Genomic DNA, 26,491 nt, shown 5'->3' with positions numbered 1-26,491 from the left:
AACCCCTGAAAATAAGCCCTCCCTGAAAATATTTAAACGCAGAGCTAGAAATCAGGTAAGATGGCATCTGTATTTTCTTCTTTGTGACAAAACACACCAAGAATGCGCATGTGTGCGCATACACATACACTTGTCTTCCAGGAGAAATCAAGGAATATGGATATAATATTGGGGGTAATACAGATATGGCCTCTGTTAAGGTAAAGGTTCCCCTCGCATATATGTGCTAGTCATTCCCGACTCTAGGGGGCAGTGCTCATCTCCATTTCCAAGCCGAAGAGCCAGCGCTGTCCAAAGACGTCTCCACGGTCATGTGGCCAGCATGACTCAATGCCAAAGGCGCACGGAACGCTGTTACCTTCCCACCAAAGGTGGTCCCTATTTTTCTACTTGCATTTTTACGTGCTTTCGAACTGCTAGGTTGGCAGAAGCTGGGACTAGGAACGGGAGCTCACCCCGTTATGCGGCACTAGGGATTCGAACCGCTGAACTGCCGACCTTTCGATCGACAAGCTCAGCCTCTTAGCCACTGAGCCATCACATCCCCTTGTGTCCTCTGTTAGCCACAAGTCTTGTTCTCAAGGCGGCTTCTGTTCTTCACTATGTTGTGTCTGTGTCTATGTGAAGCACAGGATGGGTTGCCTCTGAGTCACATGGCCAGGGAGAAGGAAGGTGAAGGCCTTATGAATGGAGTCTCCAGCAACATTCTGGGCTGTCCCCCCTCCACCGCATAGCAATAGCACTTAGACTTATATATCGCTTCACAGTGCTTTACAGCCCTCTCTAAGTGGTTTACAGAGTCAGCCTATTGCCCTCCAACTATCTGGATCCTCATTTTACCCACCTCGGAGGGATGGAAGGCTGAGTCAACCTTGAGCTGGTGGGACTCGAACTGCCAAACTGCTGGCAGCTGGCAGTCAGAATGCAATACTGCATTCTAACCACTGCGCCCCCAAGGATCTTCTGCAGTGGGAATCTCTTTTTTTTTCTCTATAGCCTCTGACTAGATCTGGATCATTTGATAATTGCTGGGAGTTGGATACCATGCACGTTATAATAAATCAATCTTCTTCTTCTCATAGTTCTCCTTTCTCCTGCCAAACTAAATTTGACCCTGTCTGTTCCGATTGTTGAAGCATTATCCTTCTGACTCTAGACCTGCAAACAGAGAGAGAGAGTGGGAGAGAGAGAGAAAGTCCTACACCTTCCACAGACTTCCTTTCTAAGAACTATAAGACTGCAGAGCAATGGTCCCCAAATTTGGCAGCTTTAAGACTTGAGGACTTCAACTCCCAGAATTCTCCAGCCAGCTATGCTGGCTGGAGAATTTTCAGAGTTGAAGTCCTCAAGTCTTAAAGCTGTCAAGTTTGGGGACCTCTGCTGCAGAGAAATCACAAACAGAAGAACACAAAATTACTTGCAGAAGTTGACCAACACAGATGAGGTTGCCTTCACTGGAACTAGGGAGGAAGGAAGAGGGAACTGACCTATTGTCCATCTTCCCATATTCACTGCAATCATAATTGCCTGCGCTGGCAGCATGTTAAAAGACTGTTGACCTTCACTTCCTGTGCTGACCTTTGTGTAACATCGCCCTTGCTGCTGAGTTACTGAAACATTTTTTTCCTGGGAACCACAGAAGCTACTCATAGATAAGGAGGCTGCATCTACAGGTAGCTCTCTGCGTACATTAGGATCAGAAATTCTGTCGCTAACCAGAGTCGTTACTAAGTGAGAGGTGCCCAATTTGATGATCTTTTATTTTTGCTCAATCGCCATAGTGGTCAGGTGAATCAGGTAGTGCATGGGTGTCAAACTCAAAGCCTGGGGGGGGCAGATCCGGCCCGGGGGGGTGCTTAGATCTGGCCCACGAGGCTGCCCTGGAAAAAGTGAAGGATTGGCCTGCGATACCTCTGTCAGTGAAAACGGAGCTCGGGAGGGTCGCAGGCGGCTCTCCCGAACTGTGTTTTCACTGGCAGAGGGTTGCAGGGGGCCATAGCAGCTGAAAACGGAGCTTGGGAGCCCATTTTCTCTCGCAAAGTGCTTGAGCCACCACAAGTGGCCTTGGTAGCACAGTGGTCTAAGCACCCTGTTATTAACACAGCTGCCTGCAATTTCTGCTGGTTCGAATCTCTCCAAGGCTCAAGGTTGACTCAGCCTTCCATCCTTTCTAAGGTAGGTAAATTGAGGACCCAGTTTGTGGGGGCAATAAGCTGACTTTGTATAAAATATACAAAAGAATGAAGGCTATTGCTTAACGCATTGTAAGCCGCCCTGAGTCTCCGGGGAAGGGCAGCATATAAATCAAATTTTAAAAGAAAGTGTCCCCGACATGAGTGACATCGAATTGGCCATGCCCACCCAGGCCACACCCACCCAGGCCCCATGAGGTCAAACACAACCCTGATGCAGCCCTCAATGAAATCAAGTTTGACACCCCTGAAGTAGTGAATTAAGTGAATTCCGCTTTTCCCATTGACTTTGCTGGAAGCTGTCTGGGAAGGTCACAAATGGCACTCGTATGACCCGAGGACCTGTGGTGAAATCCTCCATGGTTTGCCACCAGTTCGCTGCCCGCACATGCGCGGTGCATGCCAAATGCATGCTGCGTGCACGTGCATGCTCAGTGCGCACCAAATATGCGCTTCGCACGGAAAAAGGAGGTAAGTAGAACAGCGAAGGGGGGGAACAGATGTGTCGCGTGATTTAGATTTGCTAGAAAGCAGGATTTCCTGCTTTCTAGCGAATATAAATCACGCGGCACAGCTGATCGTCGGAAATACCGGTTTGGATGAACCGATATCTTTTTTATTACTACCGGTTCGCCTGAACTGGTGTGAACCAGTAGCATTTCACCCCTGCTGAGAACTCTGCAACCATCGCAAATACACAGAGGTTGCTAGGCGTCTGAATTCTGATCACATGACCACGGGAACACTGCAAAGGTTGAAAGTCTGAGGACCAACTGTAAATCACATTTTTGCAGTTGCCAAACGAACGGTTGTCAACTCAAGAACTCCCTGCATCCCAAACATACCTATCAACATCTAGCAGCACGGCAAGTGGTAAGATCTTTTTCTTTCATGAACTTCTGTTTTGTCATTTGCAAAGAAACAGAAGTTCACGAAAGAAACACACCACGGAGAGCTGAGCTGGGGTGATGGTGCATGTGCCACCAGAAAGGGCTCTGCATGCCACCTCTGGCACACATGCCATAGGTTCACCATCATGGCCATAGGGCCAAAGATACGAATGCACAGTTGTGTATTCACACAACACGCATCACCTAGTTGTTAATAAATCTATTTGGGGAATTTCAGAATACAATGATCTGTCCATTAACCAAATGGCCTAAGCTTACACAACATACCAAACCACAAAATAATTAAGCAAGAACAAAAGAAAAAGAAAAAAAGAAGCCCTGGCATTTCTGTATGTACTGTATGCAGCTACAGCTGCTAAGTTTGTAAACTCACATCCTTAAACAGCTGTGTGAATCTTAACTAGTGATTTTCTGGCATCCCCATGGTCCTAAGACCTTTATACATTCAAAATCATGTGACTGGCCTGCAAAGTTTTGAATAAGGATCTCCGAACTTTTAGAACGATCCACACTGGTTTAAAAAAAAAATGAAGATATTTGTGGCACCTTAAACATTCTCTAAAGGTACATCACAATTTTTTGTTTATCCTCCCATACTGCTTTTTAGGGCTTTGGAACATCTTCATCTCCCACATATATATAATGGAAGGACATTAGACGCTTGGGAAAACAAACCTAAATGCTTCTGGAAAGTCTCTTCACTGTGCAATTATATATTCAACTTCTTCAGTTGCTAAAAATATGTTTCAAGATCCTCACAAATTGGCTGCTTTGCCAAAGATGCTTGGCCATGCTACTCCAGACTAAGAAAGGATTCTCCCGAGTCCTGATTTAAGGAGACCTCAATTTCAGCCCACGGAAAAAATAAATCACATACTGTACTGCACATCTGCTCAAAAGCACATGGTATCTGTTTGTTCATACATTAGCTGACACACAAGTCAACAAAGATAATCCAAGAACTAGATGGCATTCTTCCTGTTGCAACCTCTGTCTATGTGGGGGTTGGGGATGAGGAGTGAGCCACAGGGAACATCAGTAGCCTGTGCAATATTGAACAGAAGAAAAAAAAAACCAGTTCAAAAGCTGGAAGAGGGAGGGGGAGGGAGGGAAGGAGGAAGGGGGGAGAGAGAGAGAAAGAGAGAGGGAGGGAGGGAGGGAGGGAGGGGGAGAGAGAGAGAGAGAGAGAGAGAGAGAGAGAGAGAGAGAGAGAGAGAGAGAGATGCATTTACCCAATACACAAAAGCTATAATTCACTTTCACAAAATATAGGGAACCCCAAAACCAACCAAACATCCTGGCCTCACACAAGATGTGAAACCACCAAAAGCCAACCAGGTTTAAAAAACAAAAGCCAAGACTAGCAAGTTGTGTGAATGCACACACACACACACACACACACACAGAGGGGTTTGTTACAGACTAATCTTTATAATGTGAAGCCTGCCATTCTGGCGCTGTCCAGACATTGAGGTCCATCATCCCTTCAGCTGGTTGGTCCTGCAGGCTAGAGAAGATGGGCAGCCTGGCCCGATAACATCACGACTGGAAAAGGACCGTCCGCGGGGGGTCCTGCGTGCGCGCGCCCGACAGCCAACCCACCCGGGAGCGGAGATCTGCACGCACCCCCGCAACAAAGGGGCAACACACACCACGATCCAAAGGGCGACCGGCAGCGAATCGCCGATGCCCCCGGAGGGGAAAGGACGAGCGGCTGGATCGAAACCCGTGGGGGGAGGGGGGAGACCGGGAGGAAAGAGGAAGAGGAGAAGGGGCAGCCCTCCAAAACAACCGCCGCCGTTCGCAGGGATGCCACGCACTCCCTTCCACCAGCCCACGTTCGCTCCCTCCTTCTCTCTCTCCCTCTCTCCCTCCTTCCCTCTCTCCCACTCCTCTCCCTCCCTCTCTCCCCCCTCCTTCTCTCCCTCCCTCCCTCCTTCCTTCTCTCCCTCCCTCCCTCTCTCCCCCTCCCTCCTTCTCCTTCCCTCTCCTCTATCCCTCCCTCCCTCCTTTTCTCTCTCCTTCTCTCTTCCTCCCTCCCTCCTTCTCTCCCTCCCTCCTTCCTTCTCTCTCCCTCCTTCTCCCTCCCTCCCTCCTTCCCTCTCTCCCCTCCTTCTCTCCCTCCCTCCTTCCTTCTCCCTCTCCCTCCTTCTCTCTCTCCCCCTCCCTCCTCCTTCCCTCTCTCCTCCTTCCCTCCCTCCTTCCCTCTCTCCCTCCCGCCTTCTCCCTCCCTCCCTCCTTCTCTCTCTCCCCCTCCCTCCTTCTCCTTCCCTCTCTCCTCTCTCTCCCTCCCTCTTCTCTCTCCTTCTCTCCCTCCCTCCCTCTCCCTCTCTCCCGGCAACTCTTTTGTCCCTCCATCTCTTCCTCCCTCCATCTGCCAGCTGACAAGCGAACAACCCCACACGCGAAGCCTAAAGCCGGGCGGACGCCGATGCCCTCTTCCCGCCCGGATCTCACTTCCCCCCCCCCCACACACACACACACTCCCCTTCTACCACCTCCCTCAGCCGCAGCGGAGCCCACCCCACCCCGCCACCACCCCCACCCCCCACCCTCTTTGCCTGGCGTCCGGACCACCGCAGCCTCCTCCTCCTCCTCCTCCTCCTCCTCCTCCTCCTCCCTGCCCGACGGGACCGCGCGGCAGCTCCACGCCATCCGTTCCCTCCGCCAGCCCGGCATCCCCCTCCCCTCCCCTCCCTTCCCCTCCGCCTCCCCCCTTTCCCTGCAGCGCGGCTCCTTACTCGAACATAGCCCGGCGCGGGCAAATGCGGGGCGGGGGGCGGGCGGACGCCCCCCCCTCCCCCGCCCGGCCGGGATGGAGAGGCGAGCGAGGGTCCCGGCCGGCGGCCCCCGTTGTGCCGCGCGGAGGAAGAGGCAGGCCGTTCTCTGCCGCCCGCCCTCCTGCCTCCCGGCCTCCTTCGACGGCGGCCGCCCCTTTTTGTCGCACGCAGCCCCTCGGCGGCTCCCCCCCCCCAGCCGCCCAGCCGCGCAGCCCAGCGAAAGGGCGGGGCCAGAAGCAGGCGGGAGGCGGCGGGAGGAGCCAGCGGGCGCGCGGAGACCTTTCCGCTCTCGTGTAAAGCGGAGGTTGGGGGGGGGACGACACGAGGAGTGGGGGGGGGAAGAGGAGGATACCCAGGCCTGGCTGGTTGCGATGCCCCGATTCGGCTTCGCCCGTTTCCTTTCCCGCAGAAGGGGTCGAACCTCCCGGGCCAATTCCGGGGTTGCACGGGGACCGGGCTGCGGCTGAGCCTTACGAGTCGCCCCGGGGCCACTTCAAGCGAATCAGAAGGACGCCTCGCCTGTCTAGGCACGTACCCCGCTCGGGCACGAGGTGCCTCCTCCTCCTCCTCTCCTCTTTTCTCGCGCTCACCCAGCCACCCACCCACGGGCGCACGTGTGGTAGCAGAGGATGGGTAGGAGGAAGCGCTTCCGATGGGCGCCCCAACATTGGGACGCGGCTTCTCTTGTTCCCAGCAGGAGAAAGCGCTCCTTTCTAGGGGATCCGGAGTTGCGGAAAGAGACAGATCGTCTGTTTGTGGGTGAGGGGGGAGGTTTGGAGGTGGGATACACAGTCAGTGGGACTGGATTCCAGGCTTCAATGTTATGTATGTTTTCAACTTGGTGAGCCATGCATCAAGTCTGACTCATTCGGCGCCCTCTGAATTTCAGGAGATTGGTTCTAAAATTATATATATATGTGTGTGTGTGTGTGTGTGTGTATGTATATATATGCGTATGTATATATGTGTATGTATATATGTGTGTATGTATGTTTATTTATTAAATTTATATTGCCTATTCGCCCATGGCAACTCAATCCTGAATCCAACCCACTGCTGCCCTCTTGGAAAAAATAAAAGCTTTTATGTAGGCTCACCAATAGTTTTGATGGCTAACCATTAAAAAGTATGATACCCCCCCCCCCTTCTCAAAAAATTAATACTTCATCTTGGAAAGGATCACATTCAAGAATTTTAAGTTAATTCAGAATCAGAAGTGCAGAATTAGCTCATTTCAAGTATTGGCAAAAATCCAGTTTGGAGGACTGTCAATCCTATTACTCTTAAACTAAGATAGATGCACTGCACAGGGTCGTTGAACTGACAAAAAGTGAATGTGGGGATCTGAAGGATAGGATGGGATTTTCATCCTTTTGGGGGAAGAGGGTCGATTTTTAATAAGAAACATACATACAAAATCAGGAATTTTCTCAACGCACAAAAACTAATTCTAAGGTATTTTAAAAAGATTCATCCACCCAGGCAAACACAGCTTGTAAAAATATCTGGATATGAATCTTGGTAGGATTATTTCGTAGAATCGAATGAAGATCTTGTTTTGTGTCTGACAAGCTCATGTGTTTTCAAAGAGTTAATGCAAGCAGGTACAAAAAAATGTGTTCTTGAATACTGTGGTTCCTCTTGAATGTCCACAGTGCAAATTTTTGCATTGGTTTGCATTGCAAATTTTTGGTACTAGTATTTGATAAGAATTTAGCAAAACGTTCTGATTTTACAAATTGGGTGGAACAGAGATTAAAAAACGTGAGAAAGCGAAGTTGACCATTTCATCTACCAGAGGGCAACAGCAGACGCAAAGACATCCCAATGTGCTTTCAGAGAAAAGCATTTGACCCAATTAATACTCCACCCAGAAAGTATGATCTCTCCAACACCTCTAATTACTGTTCAATTTCATAATCATTAACTGTCACATGAATGGTGTGCTATGGAAGCTCTGTTTCAATGATGGGAGTCGATTGCATTATTGAAGATAATGTTCCATTATTATTCTGTGCAGATTTAAAAAAAAAAAACATGGAGCCAGGAGTGGGTTTCACTTACCTTTATCACTGGTTCGCTGCGCGCACTCATGCTCGCTCACTGCACGCGCTGTCCACACATGCATTTGGCCTTCTGCGCATGCGCTTTGCTTGCTCGAGTGCCTCCCGTGCGTGTGCCCAGCCTCAAAAACGTGCCTAAACAGCATGACTTGGACCCAGGGTGGATGGACTGGCCCACCCACAATCTCCGCTACCGGTTCGGGCAAATTAGTCCGAACCGGCTGAATACCTCCTCTGCATGGAGCCTGCCATGCATACAAAATATGGGCAGGAAATTAAATTAAGGACTTCATCTTTAAATTATGTCTTTTTTTAAAAATAAAACAGGGACTGTTGATGGGGAGGAAAAATAAGGGGGAAGGATAACTTAACTCCCAGCTTTAAATGCAGCCGTTATTTTATGCCAACTGACGCTTACTGAGGTTAACACTGATTCTCATGTCACCCAAACTGTTTTAATGGCAGATGTCTTACCAAAGCTACTATGCCAACTGACAGCCATAACATACAGTAGAGAACTTCCAGTTTAAACAGAGCAATTACTTTTGACCTAGTGCCACTTCCTGCCCACATACTGCAATTTTTAACTGCAGCCAAATCATTCAAAATTTGGAGGATGGGGGGCGGGGGAAAGAGTTCAACCAGTAAAGCAAAAGGGCAAAAGCATGTTCTGCTTCCGTTTGGCTTGGCACGTTCCAGGCTCCTGAGAATGTGAAGTAGGAGCTTTTGTTTGCTTTGCAAGACAATAAAACTAAAAGCAAACAAGGGTCGAGATTTATCAAGCCACTCATACTGTAAAGCCATGTCAGTCTGGCATTCTTCTAGCAAGAGCCAACAACGCATGGTGTGTGTGTGTGTGTGTGTGTGTGTGTGTGTGTGTGTGTGTGTGTGTGTATGACTAAGCCAACCGCTAAAGGAGAAATACTTGTTTCTTTTACCCTCCTCCTGCTACTTCTATTATTAAAATTGCCCCTTGTTGCTATTTGTGTCAAACTGAAAGAGACAGAGAAAGAGACATTTGTGTCAAATGTGGTCACTTCCTCTATGAGGCAACAAGAATTAGAAAAATATAGCATGGCTGGCTCAATTTACAAGCAAACAAACCACATCATTTAGTCTGTAGGGTGAACAAAGGCAGACAAACTTTTGTTAAAGCTACAATGAAGTTAACAGCTTGTGATTTGCAAGTGCAAATTCATTCATTCTCTTAGCATGGTGCGTGAACCTAACACGGGTCAGCAACCTGCAGCTCTGGAGCCGCATGTGGCTCTTTCATCCCTCTCCCGTGGCTCCCTGTCACTCAAAATAGGCGTCACAATCGCCAATGTGCGACACCTGCCGGCACGCTGTTTATTGAGCTTTTCGCCCCCCGGTAGGCCAATCATGGATAAATCCAAGAAAAGAAAAGTTTCAGAAGAAAACAGAACGTTTAATTCAACTACATATGCTAGTTTTGTGGCCGCTCAAGAAATAGTCAGGCACGGGAAGGATTTGTGGCTCCCGGTGTTTTCTGTGGGAAACGGGTCCAAATGGCTCTTTGAGTGTTTAAGGTTGCCGACCCCTGACCTATCAGATTAAAATATGGTTGGTTTCAGCACAGCATAGTTTGGGACTATAACAGCTTGTGCTTACTGTGTTACATAACCCAGCTTTTGTGCAAGGTGATCTCTTGGAAAGATGAGATACTTTCTGTAGGATAATTCTATTGCTTCTAAAAAAGGCCCTCGTCGTTTTCAACACTGAATTAACATAATACATGTTCTTTAATGGGTCAGACATTGTTGCAAAGAATGTGAACAATTCTGATACAGCCATTCTCAAGATGTAGAACGAAAGGCATAATCTGGGAGGAGGAGCCAAAAAAGGAATGAGTCTAGAATCTCTACATAGCCTCAAACGGACTAAGTCCAACTCCCTCTCTCCTTGAATTCTATCAACCCTTCTCTAGCACCAAAATAGCACTGTTAGTTGAGTAGATTCCTGGCATGAGCAATAGAATGGCAACGGAACTTCATGTGTGATCCTGGTCTTTTGCCCCCGACACAAAAAGCTTTCCAAGAAACCTGGTTCTTCCACAGCAGCACCAACACTTGCAAAAATGTATCTCCAAAGTCTTTTATTTTCTGGACCATAAGAATAAATTCCATGTATTATAATTTGCTAACAAACCATCATACAATGTATTATTAAGTCACAATGTGGCTTGGTGGGGATTCATAGGTCTAAACTGAGATTTCTTCAAATCATGTTTAATAAAAGTTAGCCAAGTGTAACGTACAGCCCAACTTAGGAAAGCTGTGAAAACTTCACACGGGCATTACACCATCCTAGAAAAAGGGTTTGACTGATTTTGATCTAACGTTTAACATGCAATATGAACCCACACACTTTACAGGCCAACTGTTGCTTTCAACTATCAACCACAACCTTGTGACCGAATTTCAGATATGACGGAACTGTGGTGTAACAATAACCGGCAGGTCTGTTCCTACCCACGCTCCCCTTCCCTCAAGGGAGCAAGTGTTAATCCAATTCAAATCTTATTCCCTATAGGGCCTGAGAATAAAAAAACAATATAGGCAGATCAAGAACGTACAGGAATGGAGGGGATGAGATAAAGACACCCTCATCTCCTATTTCCATCGATGAAGGGAACAGTGGCATTTCTGGATAGCTTTTCTTTTTTTAGAAAAGAAAAAAAAAACAAACAGGATAAACGTAACCTACCAGAAACACACACACAAAAAAACCCACAGCCCGTCTTTCCACCGCAAGGACTGAGACGACCAAACCAAGCCTCGGTCCTGCTGCTCCCGTCTTTATTTGTAGAACTCATGTTCCTGTTCGTCTTTCTTGATGACCGTTTTGTAGGCTTTTTCAAAGTCCTTGGCGAGGACAATGTAACGGTTCTCCCGTACTGCCAGCATCCCAGCCTAAAAGGAAGAGTGAGAAGATAAGGAGGCTGGGAAGAAGGGGAAATGTTTCAAACACCAACTGCAAAGGAAAGGGAGCGCTCACAATAAAAGAAGAGAGGTGAGAAAGACATCGCGTAGCAATACTCAAAGGCAGTGGTGAAATCCATTTTTTTTTTTACTACCGGTTCTGTGGGCGTGGCTTGGTGGGTATGGTGTGGCTTGGTGGGCGTGGCAGGGGAAGGATACTGCAAAATCTCTATTCTCACCCCATTCCAGGGGAAGGATACTGCAAAATCCCCATTCCCACACCACTCTGGGGCCAGCCAGATGTGGTATTTGCCAGTTCTCTGAACTACTCAAAAGTTTCCTACCAGTTCTCTGAATTGCTCAGAATTTCTGCTATCGGTTCTCCAGAACCTGTTAGAACCTGCTGGATTTCACCCCTGCTCAAAGGCATGTTTTCGTTCAGATTTATAATTCACACCATCTGGGCAAAACGTTCTGGGAACTGCAGCCCAATGAAATTGCCCAAGGAAGCAGTAGCCTCCCTTCAATGGATGTCAACAGACTGCAGAGTATGTTAAAATTTGGATTCCTGCATTGAAACTGAAGTATGTTTGCACTCCCGAGCCAACTACAGCCACTGCAAATATACACACATTCAGGTAACATATAAATCCATTTATTTAGAGGGTCCCTACTTTAATTCCCAGTTCTCAACTGGTTAGAAACCAAAACTAATATTGCTGTTTGCTGAATCTCAACCAGCAATCTTTCCATTCACTTCCATGTATAATGCTTTGTTTTGCCTTCTCTTTTATCCCACGTAAGTGGAAATGCCACGGATGGTTGGGGAGGGGGGAATGTCTGCTAAAATCCACCACCAGGAGAATAAAACCCAGTGAGATGGGCAAGATTATCAGATGTAACACTGGCAAAGAACCTTAGTCCTCCTACAGAGTTTGCTATAGAGGCAAGATCCAGACTCATGACTCTCAGCTCACAGTTTAAATTCCTGGCAACCAGCCTACACACGTTCTCTCACAGAAGTTGACCCAAGAGAAGCATGATTCACAGCCTAACATTTTCATGCCTATTTTTCCCCCCCTCCTCTGAAGATTTCTCTCATTTCCCTAAATTGTTAAGATTGCTAGACAAGAATAAAGAGGAAGCGGGGCTGAAGACCGATGGCCATCTTCTTTTTGGGAACGATGAACAAGAGCATACGAACCTCCTGGCAAATGGAGTTGATGTCAGCTCCGGAGATCTTATCAGGTCGTGCCACATCTAGGAGGAGTGAAGGAAAAGAGATAGGGAGAAAAGGCCCAACCTGACCATTCCCACAATTTTAGCTAGTTGACCTTCTGCAATCGGGACATTTCTCTTCTAAGTGGTCACCTTTCCATTTGACCCAGTGAAACGTTACAGGAAAACCAACCGATTGGGAACCAATGATTGAAATAACTAGTAATCACTTCGTTGGAAAAGGTACAGATTCTCCCAGTCAATAGCAACAGCAATAGCACTTAGACTTATACAGTATACCCCTTCATAGTGCTTTTACAGCCCTCTCTAAGCAGTTGAACGGACGTGGTGGCTCAGTGGCTAAGACGCTGAGCTTGTTGATCAAAAGGTTGGCAAGTTCAACGGTTCAAATCCCTAGTGCCACGTAACGGGGTGAGCTCCCGTTGCTTGTCCCAGCTTCTGCTAACCTAACAGTTCAAAAGCACGTAAAAAATGCAAGTAGAAAAACAGGGACCACCTTTGGTGGGAAGGTAAAAGCGTTCCGTGCGCCTTTGGCATTTAGTCACGCTGGCCACATGACCACGGAGACGTCTTCGGACAGCGCTGGCTCTTCAGCTTTGAAACAGATGAGCACTGCCCCCTAGAGTCAGGAATAACTAGAACATGCGTGCAACAGGAACCTTTACCTTACCTTTACCTAAGCGGTTTACAGAATCAGCGTATTACCCCCAACAATCTGGGTCCTCATTTTACTGACCTCAGAAGGAGGGAAGGCTGAATCAACCTTGAGCCAGTGAGATCTAAACTGCTGAAGTAGCCTGCAAGGCTGCACTCTAACCACTGCGCCACCTTGGCTTACATGAAGCTTCATAAAGTTTGGAATCCCCTTTCCCTCTGAAGAATGGGCCAGATGAATTGGGAGGAATCTGGCAACAACACAAAGTGGAACTTGGTTGATATCCCATTTCGTAACAAAGGGCACTGGCAGATTAGGCAAGAACACAACAAATGCCCAACCCGCCTGCTTTGTTTTCAAGGCTAAACAGAAAACAGCTCTAACCAGTCAGGAGAAACTATTATAGCATGAATGCTCCCTCCCACAGTAGCTGCCTCTAATTTGTTCCTGGAGAAGGGAGGGATCTGCTGGGCAAGAAGCAGCTCTTGCAACGCAACAATTGGGGGCGTGAATGGCCCCAGGAAAGCAGCTGAAACGTATGCATCTTAAGCACTGACTGAAGTGTTTTTATCTACTAAATGTTTACCCTGCCCTTGATTCAGAAGCTCAAGGTACTGCACACAGCACTGTTCCTTTTTATTTTCCCCCTCAATAATGACCCATGGAGATACATTGGACTAAGAATGCATGATTGGCCCAAGTTACACTGCACATTTCTACAGATAAGGGTAGACTAGAATTTGGGTCTCTTTTCTCCAACACTTTAATCAGCATTCCAACAGTGGATTAGGGAGACTCAAGTGCAAGTCCTCACTTGAATTTATAGGTCGCTGGGTGACTCTTAAGTCTGATACCCGCTCTCGGCAAAGCCTACTTCATAAGAGTTGTTCTTGGAAGGAAAAAATAGAGAGAGGTGTCTATATACACAACCTTGAATTAACAGAAAAAAGGGAGGATACAACAAAAACATATAATGAAATCATACAATTATGAGTTGCTGGAACTTGAATACTTTGCCCCAATAAGATGCACTAGACACAAAACCTTTGTCTCCCCCAACCTGCTGCCTGAAATGGAAGCTGTAATCTATCCCACAGGGGGAGTCCAGGGCAACTTTACGTAACTTATTTTTCAGAGTATAAGACGCTCTGGACTATAAGACGCACCTACCATTTTTGGTGAGGAAAACAAGAAAAAGAAATCTGCCTCTGCCTCCCAGCAATTTTGCCTCATTGCAGCAAACAGCAAATAGCCTGCTTTACTTTCATTTTCGTTTTCAGCATAGCTTGATTAGCACAAGAAAAAAAAACCTGCTCCCAGCAATGTACCTCCTTGCAGCAAGCAGCAGAGGCCTGCGCAAAACAGCTGAGAGCAAAACAGCTGAAAATCGGGAGGCCAATCCAATCAACTTGTGCTAATTAGGCTGTGCTGAAGCAGAAATCAGCTGTTTCTTCTTGCTGCTTGCTGCAAGGAGGTAAACTGCTGGGAGGCAGAGGCCAAAGGGTGGGCGGTGCTACATTCGGTATATAAGACGCACCTAATTTTTCACCCCCCTTTGGGGTGGGGAAGAGGTGCGTCTTATACTCCAAAAAATACAGTAATTTCTTTACAATAATATTAGGTTGGAAAGAATTTCCAAAAAAAACACCACACCAAAACACACCTCAAACATTCTGCTCTATAGACCAGGGGACTCCAAATTTGGCAACTTTTAAAACTTGGGGACTTCAACCCCCAGAATTCCCTAGTCAGAGCTGAGGAATTCTGGGAGTTGAAGTCCACAAATCTTAAAAGTTGCCAAGTTTGGAGAGCCCTGCTATAGATAAATGTAACAATGTCCCTTCAATAAGGCACACCCTCTCTCTCCAAAAAAGTGTCACTTCTATTGTCTAAATTCTTGTCAAGGATACAATCTTCCAGATCCACCTCCTCAGATAGATTCATCTTGCTGGTGATGGTAGAGAAAATTAAGCGTTTCTGGCGTCTATCTGGCAGAGGAAACTCGATTTTACGATCTAGACGGCCCGGTCGGAGCAAAGCAGGATCCAGGGTGTCTGCTCGGTTTGTAGCCATTATCACCTGTGGTCAAAAGAACAAGAGACGAAGAAACCACATCAATCCTGAATTTTAAAGTGTCATCTCAGCCCAAAGCTATATTCATAGCTTGGGTACTCTTAAACACAGCTGACTAAGGCAGATAGTGAACTGAAGTTTAATAAGTAAAGTGAGAAAATCTTTCCCCAATCTGAAATTTTCCTCACTTTAGCAACTCCAAAAAGCTTGGGATTGTTATGGTCGGTTCATGACTAACAAGGATTCTGAAAACCATCAACTCCCTGTAAGCTTCTTGCCTTGTTGGATCATGGGAATACTATTAGTAGAAGAAAAAAAAATCAACCTACAAAGAATTGACTGTAAATAGGAAATAGTTCCATTACTGGAATTTTTCTAACCTCAGCCCATCAAAGATGAAACATGCTTGGAAAAAATTACTTATTATTTTAGGTACGTGCCAAAAAAACCCTGACCTAGATGGGCAAGGAAGCTGCATAACTTTTTTTTGACATGGCAAGTGCCTCAGTAGATTATCAGCCATTATGAACTGTGGGCTAAAATTTTATTGATTGCAATATATTAATTTTGGTTATTTTCCTGGGATTTGGGATGAGTTTTCTTCTTCTCCCTTACATACACAGGCACATTGTATTAAGCATCGTATTTGTGCAGTGCAAAATGAAGAAAAGTGGAAGGAGATCGTTGCCACCCTAGATCATTAAAGTCATCTTTAAGCCCCAACACACCTTGACATTAACATTCTGGTCAAAGCCATCCATCTGGTTGAGAAGCTCCAAGAGAATCCGCTGAACCTCCCTGTCCGCTGTGGAGAGATTGACAAAACTATCAGAGGATGGCCAGCTAAGAGAAAAAAATCCATGCATTCCTCCATATTTTTAGTCTTCATTCATCCTTCATTCCACAGACTTTAAAGGACATCACACCAGCTTGTGCTCCCTCTGGGAAGCAACTCAAAATCAAAGAACTCTAATTTTTATTCATGCTCCCAAGTTTCAAAACTTATTATAAAATTATGGACAAAATACTGAAGAGGAACCAGAATCTCGTGAAACTTTCAAAAATAGATAAATGAAGTAAGAAGTTTTGCAATCTATCCTCTTAAGGTTTTCCCCAATTTAGATGTTTTTTAAATGTTGAAATTCTTCTCTTCCAAAATGAATTCTATAGAACGGTAGGATTTGGTTAATCAGTTTACTATTTCATACAATTAAGAGCTGCCAGGATTTCTAACCTCCCCTTTCTTAAATCCTCACTTGTTATCCAGGGGTGTCAAACTCAATTTCATTGAGGGCAGCATCAGGGCTGTGTTTGACCGGAGTGGGGGGTGGGGGTAGAGCATGGCTAGGGTGGGCATGGCCAGCTTGATACCACTTGTATCAGGGGCGCCTATGGTGGCCCAAGTGTTCTGCCAGGGAAAACGGGCTCCTGAGCTCCATTTTCAACTGCAACAGCCTCCTGCAACCCCCTGCCAGCAAAAACAGAGCTTGGGAGAGTGGCATGGAGCCCTTGCAAGCTCCATTTTCGGCTGCGCCAGCCTTCTGAAACCCTCTGCCAGCAAATATGGAGCTTCATTTTCACTGGCAGAGGCACTGCGGGCCAGTCCTTCGCTGTTTCCAGGGTGGCTCCATGGGCCAGATCCGGGCCCCGGGCCTTGAGTTTGACGCCCTTGTCCTATACCTTCCCAAACCTAATTTAAAATCTCACATCATTGAACAAATCTGCACAAAGATAGTAACGAGGGCTTAATTTACTGAATGCTGAGAAAGGAGGGCATCTGTAACAAGTCCAGGCCTAACCCTGAGAAAACAGAAAATTTATGGCCTTGCAGATATTGTTTAAATATAAACCCCACATCTTTCACCGTTAGGCACTCTTGCTGTAGCTATTAGAAGTTGCAATTCACAAACACAGAAGCACAAACCCACCTAGAGAGAGATTCTCCTCTGGCTTTCATAGATCAACCCAACACAAAGACACTGTGCTCAACAGATAAAGAACTTTGCAAACTCAAGAGTTCCAACACACTGTGACATGGCAGGGAAAGAGCAGTGCCCACATATTGTAACCAGGACCATGCGATTCTCAGCAGCTAAGAACTGGACAGGTACTAGAGATTTATATCGCTAAAGAAATAATGTCAAACCCATTTAGTCCCTAATGCAAATCAGGAAGAGAGGGGAAAGAATGCTGCACACAGAAGTGCTGGGCTCGAATAAGGAAGAAACGAAACTAGAGTTGGTTCAGGTTTTGTTACCGAATAACTCAAGTTTCAGGATTCACACAACACATGAATCATCAGCATCAAAAAGCAAGGTTTTCACAACACACACACACCCATAACAAAAGCAGGTAATGTTAAACAGGAGCATGAAGGCTGATCAAACTCAGTCAGTTATATAAATTCAGCCATACAGTCTTTAAATAACATGATTAAGTGTGTTGTGTAAACACAGCAATGTTTTCCCTTCTTTTATTTTGGCTTAGCTTCAGTATTGATTTATAAGATTAAAGCCTTTGTGGAGTGGCTTGTATAATGCAGATAGATAAAATAATCACAAGTTCCAGTTAATGACAGCAGAAACATAATTCAGCTGCTGAATCAGTGGGGACACCACTAGGGCAAAAAGGTAAGTTAATTTCCATGGCACACAATTTCCACCTCTCCAGAACCCTCCCACATAGACATCTCTGTAACTGCCTGAAAATATCCAGGCACCACGGCCAAGTGGACATTCCCATTCTTCAAACATCCTCCATCTTCTACCCAAATAATCAGAGCTGCCCTTCAAAATTCAGCTGCTTTCTGCTTGCCAACTCACCTCCAGTCTGGGCATCAAAACGCTTGGTGGCAATGGCATCAATTTCATCGATGAAGATAATGGCCGGTGCATTCTCTTTGGCCAGTCGGAAAACATCCCGGACCATGCGTGGCCCTTCACCCAGGTACTTCTGCACGAATTCAGACCCCACGACCCGAATGAAAGCAGCTGGAAAGACATCATGATTCTGGGTTATGCATAGGACTGTGCAGGAGTCTGTGTATATTTATGAAGCGATATACATTTGAGGTCAAGCTTGTAGATGGTTTCCAGAGTAACCAAATGTGTACTTTCATCAGTTGATCTGTGTGCTATTACGAAGAAGACTAAAAAGGTTTCAGAGAGGTAGCCTATTCTTCTCTACAGAGGAAGAGGATAATACACATTCTAAGATGCCTCCAGGTGCAACGTCCAGTTGTCCTTATTGGTTAGCAACTGTTTTCCCGTCCATGTTGGCTTCTTAAAAGTACAACACTTAAACCGTGCCCATTTTCAGCTTCAGGCACTAACAAGTACCAAAAAGATTGGCAATAAAACATTAAAATAGCTCAGATAGAAGAGGGGAAAAATACCCAACAGGGGAGGAATCTATACACGACACATGGTAATATAACCAAAACCATACTTACCTGTGGTGTGATGGGCCACAGCTTTGGCTAGCATAGTCTTTCCACAGCCAGGGGGCCCATACATTAACACGCCCCGTGGAGGATCTATACCAATCTATAAAAGAGCCACACAAGGAAGCAACAAGCAATGAAAGAATTAATTTGTGAGGCCATCATGGTTTACTTTTTCCCCAGATTTAATAAAGATGCCCTCAGTCTCAATTGGCTGAAGTATGGACATCAGTGCTTCAATATTACATAGCTCTCTGTCAGCGCTAAGATTAAACCTCTGAATCCAGTCAATTATTAACCCTACTGCCCTATTTTGCCTGGCAACAAATAGCCAAAACTATAATGGTAGTTATACATTAAGAGAACCATGTAACTTAGCATTACATGCCTACCGTATTTAAGCATTGTTTTCATTGTTGGTGCATCCAGTGAGCTTTCTGGTTTTATTGCATCTAGCTCTAAATAATGACTGTCCTACTAAGCCATTAACTCATAATGGCTAGGTACACACACTGCGCAAAGCCAAGAGAACTTCACGGCCTAGGACAAAGGGCAAGACTTAGCTAGTTCAGTCAACTACTATATCATCAAGACTGCATGCTTCTTTTGACATATATTTCTTCCTGTCACATAACTGCTAATACCTCAGCTTAAAAAAACACATAACTTGACACTTGAAAATGTTACGTTCTAGGAGATAGGTAATGTGTGAAATATGCTTGTCCATCTCTTCATAACCTGAACAAATCAATTCAGAAGTCATTATGCTTGAGCTAATTGGGAGGAGAGAAATGCCTTATATGAGTTTTGAAGAAGTTTTGAAAAACAGAAATGAGATATAACCATAATAAAAGGACTATTTGTGTCCACTACTGTTTGCGGACTTTGAGCCCTGAAATTTAGAATACCTGTTTGTAAAGTTCAAAGTGAGTGAGGGGCAGCTCCACAGCTTCTCGAACTTCCTGCTTCTGAATATCCATCCCACCAATGTCAGCATACATCACATCTGGTTTCTGATCTATTTGAAACAAATAGACACTGATAAGCGTTCATTCCAATAACTACCCATCTTTGCAAACAACCCGATTCTATGGTTTATTTGCTCTCAATTCAAGAAATCCTCGACTTACAACCGTTCACTTAGCAACTTTTCAAAGTTGCAACAGACCTCCCAGGGATACTTATGACCCAGTTCCAATAGCCATCTCCCCCACGGCCACATGAGCGCGCTTCATGTGCTCAGCAACTATCTGATGAGCAGAGGCAATGAAGAGTTTATTAGCCCATTCAGTCTCATATTTTGTATTGGGATGTTTTTATTTTGGCTGTGCACCGCCCTGAGTCCACTAGGAGAAGGGCGGTATACAAATTTAATAAAATAAATAAATAAATATTTATCTGAAATTACGACAATCTGGCAAACAAACACATACACTCCCTGCAGGCACAGAGCAGAGTTTGCATCTCTGGTTAAGAAAAATAGATGAACATCACCTGAAGTCAGCATCATAATACTGCTATCAGCCTCGGGAGGCAACACATCCACCAACGCATTACTGTGTTTGTGTAGGGCCACAGAAGCATTGGGCTTCAGCAATTCACGGTCAATGGTGCTCAAGATTCGGACGTAGTAGTTAGAGCCTGCATTGGAAACATTCACAAGATTAGACAGGATCCTAGTTCTACTTCCAAGGAATGGGGAGTACGGAAGATTACTTAGTTAGTCCTATCGCTGATACAGGGCTGTGTCCCTCCCTTCTCTCTGAACAGCAGGAACCATCAAGTCTAGCTGCAACTTCATGTCTTAGAATGCTGCTTTGAGGCATTTGGGGGTGTTGAAATGGCAACCCTTAGACCAGGGGTGTCAAACACGCAGGGCAGATTGGGAAACGGTAAGGGACAGGCACATGCCACCGCATCTCCAGCCCACCCCGGCCACGCCCAGTCCAGCCCTCCAAGGGCAAACAAAATCCTGATACAGCACATGATGGGATCAAGTTTGACATCCCTGCCTTAAACCATCTAACAGAAATCAAAATGGGCCTGTGAGCTATCAGGGAGGCAATTCAAGAAAAGAGAAGTTCTTTCCTCTCAACTTTCCACAAATCAAGAGCCAGCAAAAAGAGCCTTGGTAGTACAGGGGTTTAAGGCACCCTGTTATTAAGCTGGTTATTAAGACCAGCTGCCTGCAATTACTGCAGGGTTCGAATCTCGCCAAGGCTCAAGGTTGACTCAGCCTTCCATCCTTTCAAAGGTAGGTGAAATGAGGACCCAGTTTGTGGGGGCAATAAGCTGACTTTGTATAAATATACAAAAAGGATGAAGGCTATTGCTTAACGCATTGTAAGCCGCCCTGAGTCTTCGGAGAAGGGCGGCATATAAATCAAATAAAAAAAAAAAAAAAGGATGAGCACTGCACCTGTGGTAGAACCAACAATGGCTGTATTCTGATCCACCGCCTCTAGGAACTGGCCAATGACCAACGGGATGCTCTGGATACGTTTCACCTCCTCCTGAGCATGCAGAAATTCTTTCTTCAGATTTTTCTGCTCATCCTTGATGTATTCTTCCTGGACCTCTAGGAATTCCAGCTCTTGCTGGAGTTTCTACAAAAAGACAAAGAGAAGTGCGGCTTTTGTTGCGCCTGCAAAATTCCCGCTTATAAAATGAAGAAAGGACAAGAGAGGTAAGCAACCACATCGTGACTTCCTGCTGAGTATGTGTACCAAGTAGTATACTCCCTCTACTGAGTAGTATGGGAATCTCAAATACCAGGAAAGTATGGGAAATGTACATTTTGAAATAACCTAATTGTATTCATTATTTTTGAAACAGTGGTTATATTTATTTTTAAAATTCATGGCCATTCACAACTAAGAGTGGAGCTTTATGTTGTAATCTAAAAAAAAACAAAACAGAACATGAGACAAAACTAAAAAGTTGGAAGGAAAGAGCAGGAAAAACAAACGAAAGTACTAGTTAAAGCGTACTTTCTGGCAGTACACTTTTAATGGGGGGGGGAGGGATACGGTGAGAAAACAGTTATTTCCTCCCATAATGCTTTTCTTGGCAGGGAAAGAGAGCAACAAACTCAGTACCCCATTGTTCCGGAAAGCTAATAGCAACAACTAGAGCCACCCGAAGAAAAGATAGCAGACATGAAGAAGGAACTGAAGTGAGACACTTGAATAAAATTCTACAGAGATCTATTCTTTTATATACTTGTGACACCCAGTTTGCTACACTTTATCAACCATACTGTACTAGAAACCAGGAGGCTACAAGTTAGTTGGGTGACGTCGGGCTAGTCATTCTCTCTCAGTCCAACCCACTTGATTGGGATGCTGTTATGGGGAAAACAGACAGAAAAAGCACGATGTAGACTGCTTTGAGAGTTGCACAAAATAAATGCAGGATACAAAGTTAATAAATAATTTACTTTCTTCGACACCTTCTGTTCTACGCGTCCAATGCCTTTTGAACACAGACAGTTGTAGACCAGGGGTGTCAAACTGGCGGCCCGCGGGGTGGATGCGTCACACACAGGCCACGCCCACCCCAGCTCTGCCAAGGGCAAAAACATTGCGATACGTTACGTGATGGCAACGCGATGCCACGAGTTTGACACCCGCGTTGTAGACTGACAAATACAAAATGCAAATTAGAAACAATAACGCTCTTCAGCGCTGCTAAGTAGTAGCATGTGACTGAAGATCAGCTCACTTTATATCGGCTATATAGATCCTCGACATCTTCAGCTTCAGGAGCTAGGAAGGAGAGGCCGGTCTGAGGTCTGGAAATAGAGAGAGCAGGAAGCTCATCCTATAAATTAAAACACAGATTAGATATAAATAACTTGGATATAGAATATCCCTGTTTTCTATGTTTCACATAGTATGAATGATTAAGTCCTGGATTTGCACAACATTCTGAGGCCAAAAAATCCCAAAAAAGGAAACCAAAATAGAAGCAAAAAACAAGTTTAACATATACATATTTGATCTTTATCTGACTTATTGAGGTCCGTTGTATGCACTTAAACAGAATGTGTAGTTCATTTAAATTTCTTAAAGCTGCTAAGGTGAACACATCAGAATTAATATGTAGCACATGGTTTACTAAGCAACTTTTTATTTAGGATAGGGATAACCGAAAGGTTCAACCATCTGTTTTGAGCAACACTTTAACATCCAATGTCAATCTCTATTAAACGACAGGGAGTTGTGGCTTTGCTACTTATCAGTTTTGAGGAAAACAGTAACAGCTGTTGCAAAAAAAAAAAAAGCAAACATTTCAAAAGATTGGTTACATGCCCATTCATTTGTGCAAAATGTTGCAGTAAGGTTTAATCATGAATATAGGCCTAAGGCTTATGTAGTTTGTGGCTAATGTAAGGGGAAAAATAAAGCATGCCACATATAAAGTTTGCCATGTATTTCTAACATTTAGTCAACTGACATTTACTGCTTATTTTGAAGGACACATACCATGTTAGAAATACATGGCACACTTTATTTCTCTCCTTACATTAGCCACAAACTCCAAAGCCTCAGGCTTATGTTTATTTTGCTGATTAAGACTTAGTTCAAATTTTTGCACAAACAAACAGACATGTAACCAACTTCAACCTTTGTCAAACATTAGGATACATGCCAGAAGAATTGAGTGCAACACTGGCAACACCAACTAACTAGATGTACCCAAAGCAACATCCTTGGAATTCCTTTAAACCCTGACACCTACTTGGACATAAACTCCAACAGATAAAGTATTTAGCACTTGTATTAAGTTTGCTCTTATCCCTACGTATAGTACAATCCTTATTTATCACCCAATAGATGGCTTTCTGAAGTCTCAATATGATATTGGCGTAAGCTTCAGTGAAAAAGAGAATATTTTTGCAGAAGATGGTGAAAAATAGGATAAAGTAGTTGGTGCAGGCCTGGAAACCAGTAAACTCTAGTTCTAATCCTTCCTTAGGAACAAAAGCTAGCTTGGGGGGTTGGGGGGGATTTGGTCCAGTCCCCCTCTCTCAGTAAAGCCCAACTCAAGTGTTGTTGTGGTGAAAACAGAAGGCAGGAATACAGGTAGTTCTCAAGTTACGACCACAATGTTGCTAAGTGAGAAATTTGTTGAGTTTTCCCACCATTTTACGACTTTTCTTGCCACATTTGTTAAGCGAATCACTGCCGCTGTTAAATTAGTCACACGGTTGTTAAGCAAATCTGGCTTCCCCGTTGATTTTGCTTGCCAGTAGGTCGCAAAAGGGGATCTCATGTCCCCGGGATGCTGTGACCATCATAAATATGAAACCCGTTGTCAAGCATCCAAATGTAAATCACGTGACCATGGGGATGAGGCAACCGTCATAAGTGTGAGAAACGGTCATAAGTCCCTTTTTTTCCCCGTGCCCGTGTCACTAAATGAACTGTTGTAAGTCAAGGACTACCTGTCTTAGGTATCTTCACTGTCTTGAGTCATATGGAAAAAAGGTAGAATTAGTTTAGTTTAGTTTACTTTGTCATTGCACCTCGTGCAACGAAATTCAATGCCATCTTCTGTGTACATTATAACTATAAAAATAAAACACAAACACACATCCTTCACATTCTATACTATTGAACTGAAAATCCCTGATATTGCATTAATATTGCACTATGCAGTAGAATTTAATATCGTTACTGCCCTGGGATAGAAGCTGTTTTTCAGCCTATTTGTCCTTGTTTTTAATAGAATAGGAATAGAGAATAGAATAGAAAATAGAAAAGAATAGAAAACAGAATAGAATAGAATAAAAAATAGAATCAAATTCTTTAAGAATCATAAGGTACAACAATGATAGTCATAGGGTACAAATAAGCAATCAAATCATACTAGGAAACAATCAGTTTAAATCATAAGGATACAAGCAACAAAGTTGTATCATAAGTGGGAGGAGATGGGTGATAGGAACAATGAGAAAACTAATAGTAATAGTAATGCATATTATCCTGTACTGTCTGCCAGATGGTAATAGTTAAAAAAAAAGGGTGGCCAGGATAAGATGGATTTTTAAGAATGTTTTAAACTTTCTTAAGGCAGCAGGAGCTATAAAGCTCTTCCAAAGAGGGGAGAGGGCAACCCACGATACAGTAACCCCATCTATTTCTATGTGAACCCCCCTCAAAGCGTACGGAGAATTAGAATAGAATTATTTATTGGCCAAGTGTGATTGGACACACAAGGAATTTGTCTTTGGTGCATATGCTCTCAGTGTACATAAGGAGAATAAAATACATTCATCAAGAACCATAAGCTACAACACTTAATGAGTCATAGGGAACAAATAACCAATCAAATTAGGAACAGTCAATATGAATGTTAAGGATACCAGCAACAAGGTTACAGTCATAAGTGGGAGGAGATGGGTAATAGGAACGATGAGAAGAGTAGTAGTAATTACTGCAATCAAAACATAAATTAATCAGCTCGCAGTTCTGTTAGGGAATCGCTATTGCCTAACTGGTTGGGTTGGCAATATATATAAACCATCAATGCATGTTTGCAGTCAAAATGTAATGTATAGCTTTAATGCTGTATTGCATCATACTGTATTCTGATTGGCTAGCTCTGTAGCCAAGGTATTTAAGAGGAAGCTTGAATCATGGCTTATTTTTTCTTATTACATTATTATTGCTACCTCTGCTCCTCTCTGCCTGTTCTCTCTGCCTGATCACTGATTGATCATTGCTACTTGTTGTTTTTCTACTGTTTTACTGATTGTTTTACTGCTGTACTTGTTCCTGTTTGCAACTCCAAAAAGAACTGTTTTATTGCATATGACTACAACAACTGGTAAGAAGACTTTGTTCTTGGAATATCCCTGGATTGACAATTTAACTATCTTTATCTGTGTATGACCTGGATTGTTTATTGGACTTTGCTTTACTTTTTTCCTAAAAGTAAAAGAATATCAGAACTCGGTGTGTCTGTGTATTTTTTTTTTAATTGAAAAGTTTTACAAAAAAGAGAAAATTTCCCCCACTTCCCCCCACCCTCCCCCCCCCCACTTCCCAGAGCAAAATACAAGGTATTTCATTTAATCAAACATAAACTAGATTAATCTACTTATCCTCAAGGTACTACCTCCCCCACTGAAACCTTAACTCCACTATCGATAACCAAATACTTCTAATACTAACAGTTATTCATAAGCTGTTTGATATTTTCTTGTCTGATACTTATTTTGAATATAATCAATCCATCTTCTCCATTCCCATACATATCTTTCTTGCGTGTGGTCCTTCAAGTACAGCTGAGATTTTCGCCATTTCTGCTAGGTTGGTTACTTTCAATGTCCTCTCTTCAATAGTAGGCAAAGAGTCTTTCTTCCAATATTGAGCTACCAGCAGCCTAGCTGCTGATATTAAGTTCAAAATCAATTTAGTCTCTGAAACTGTACAGTCTGTAGTTATACCCAATAGAAACAATTGAGGAGTAAATTTTAGGTGTGTCTGTGTATTGACAGCGCTTATTCACAATCACCCTCAGCCGTTTCTCACGTGCACAACCTTGCTACTCAAGGGTTACTCGGCGCATATTCCCTTAACAAGTTCCATAAATCAAAACACGCCTCAAGACACGGCCGAGGAGGAGGAGGAGGAGGAGGAGGGAACCTGCCGGCAGCCGCGGCCTGCTCCCCACCCCCACCCCACTCTCACTGCTAGGCCTACCAAGCGGTGACTCTGCATCTTCACCTCCCTCGTCTTCGTCCCTGGGGCTCCTAGCGCTCCTCCGCCTCCTTCCCAAGCCTCGGAAGCGGGAAAGAAGAAGCCAAACGGCCGGCCACGCCGCCGCTCTCCCCACGACTTCGCCTCTCCGCCTCCTCCCTCACAGCTCGCTCTCCCTCCCTTCCCCCCGTACCTGAGTTTTCTCCACCGAGATGCCGATCTCCTCCATTTTTAATTCCCCCTCGACCGGAAACCCGGCTGGAGGATCCCGCTTCCGGTTACGCTCCCCGGCCGGGGACACAGAGAGAAAGAGAGAGGCTCACGGGAGTTGTAGTCCGGCCTTTTGGCTTACGTCTCTTTGATGGGCACCTCTCCCGTCGTGGCTGCCGCACGATTAGAATATAGGTAGCCTGGAGGGGGGGGGGCGGGGGGCGGGGAGAACGCCACCGCTAGAGCCCTGCCTTCCAGGATGATTGACGGGTGAA

At 44.8% G+C, this 26,491-nt stretch overlaps 2 protein-coding genes across 2 annotated transcripts in view; both read right to left on the bottom strand.

Moving 5' to 3' along the window:
* Positions 1 to 5,953, bottom strand: part of GRAMD1A (GRAM domain containing 1A) — a 63,209-nt gene extending 57,256 nt beyond the window's left edge. The window contains exon 1 of the mRNA XM_070950164.1: positions 5,845 to 5,953. Coding sequence (XP_070806265.1) covers positions 5,845 to 5,852 — 8 coding nt within the window. The 5' untranslated portion in view covers positions 5,853 to 5,953. The remainder of the gene's footprint in view (positions 1 to 5,844) is intronic.
* A 4,094-nt stretch (positions 5,954 to 10,047) lies between these two features.
* Positions 10,048 to 26,256, bottom strand: PSMC4 (proteasome 26S subunit, ATPase 4). Its single transcript, XM_070949458.1, has 11 exons — positions 26,200 to 26,256; positions 22,021 to 22,119; positions 20,717 to 20,903; positions 19,792 to 19,938; positions 19,206 to 19,315; positions 18,307 to 18,400; positions 17,678 to 17,845; positions 15,584 to 15,660; positions 14,693 to 14,861; positions 12,093 to 12,148; positions 10,048 to 10,879 (listed from the first exon to the last, which is right to left on the bottom strand). Exons 1-11 carry the CDS (start codon positions 26,233 to 26,235, stop codon positions 10,766 to 10,768), a joined length of 1,257 nt encoding a protein of 418 aa, XP_070805559.1. The 5' UTR covers positions 26,236 to 26,256; the 3' UTR covers positions 10,048 to 10,765.
* Positions 26,257 to 26,491: the final 235 nt, after the last annotated feature.

Source organism: Pituophis catenifer, unplaced genomic scaffold (assembly GCF_029215685.1).
Source record: "Pituophis catenifer annectens isolate HBS135680 unplaced genomic scaffold, rPitCat1.0.hap2 SCAF_9, whole genome shotgun sequence".
NCBI lineage: Eukaryota > Metazoa > Chordata > Lepidosauria > Squamata > Colubridae > Pituophis > Pituophis catenifer.
This window is presented reverse-complemented; position numbering and strand designations above follow the sequence as displayed.

Excerpts from the sequence above, each read along its gene's own strand:
- PSMC4 (XM_070949458.1), bottom strand. The coding sequence starts at position 26,235 with ATGGAGGAGATCGGCATCTCGGTGGAGAAAACTCAG. Across the intron at positions 22,120-26,199 it reads TCTCGGTGGAGAAAACTCAG|GATGAGCTTCCTGCTCTCTC; the intron begins GTACGGGGGGAA and ends TTTAATTTATAG. Across the intron at positions 14,862-15,583 it reads ACCAGAATGTTAATGTCAAG|GTGATAATGGCTACAAACCG; the intron begins GTGTGTTGGGGC and ends TTTTGACCACAG.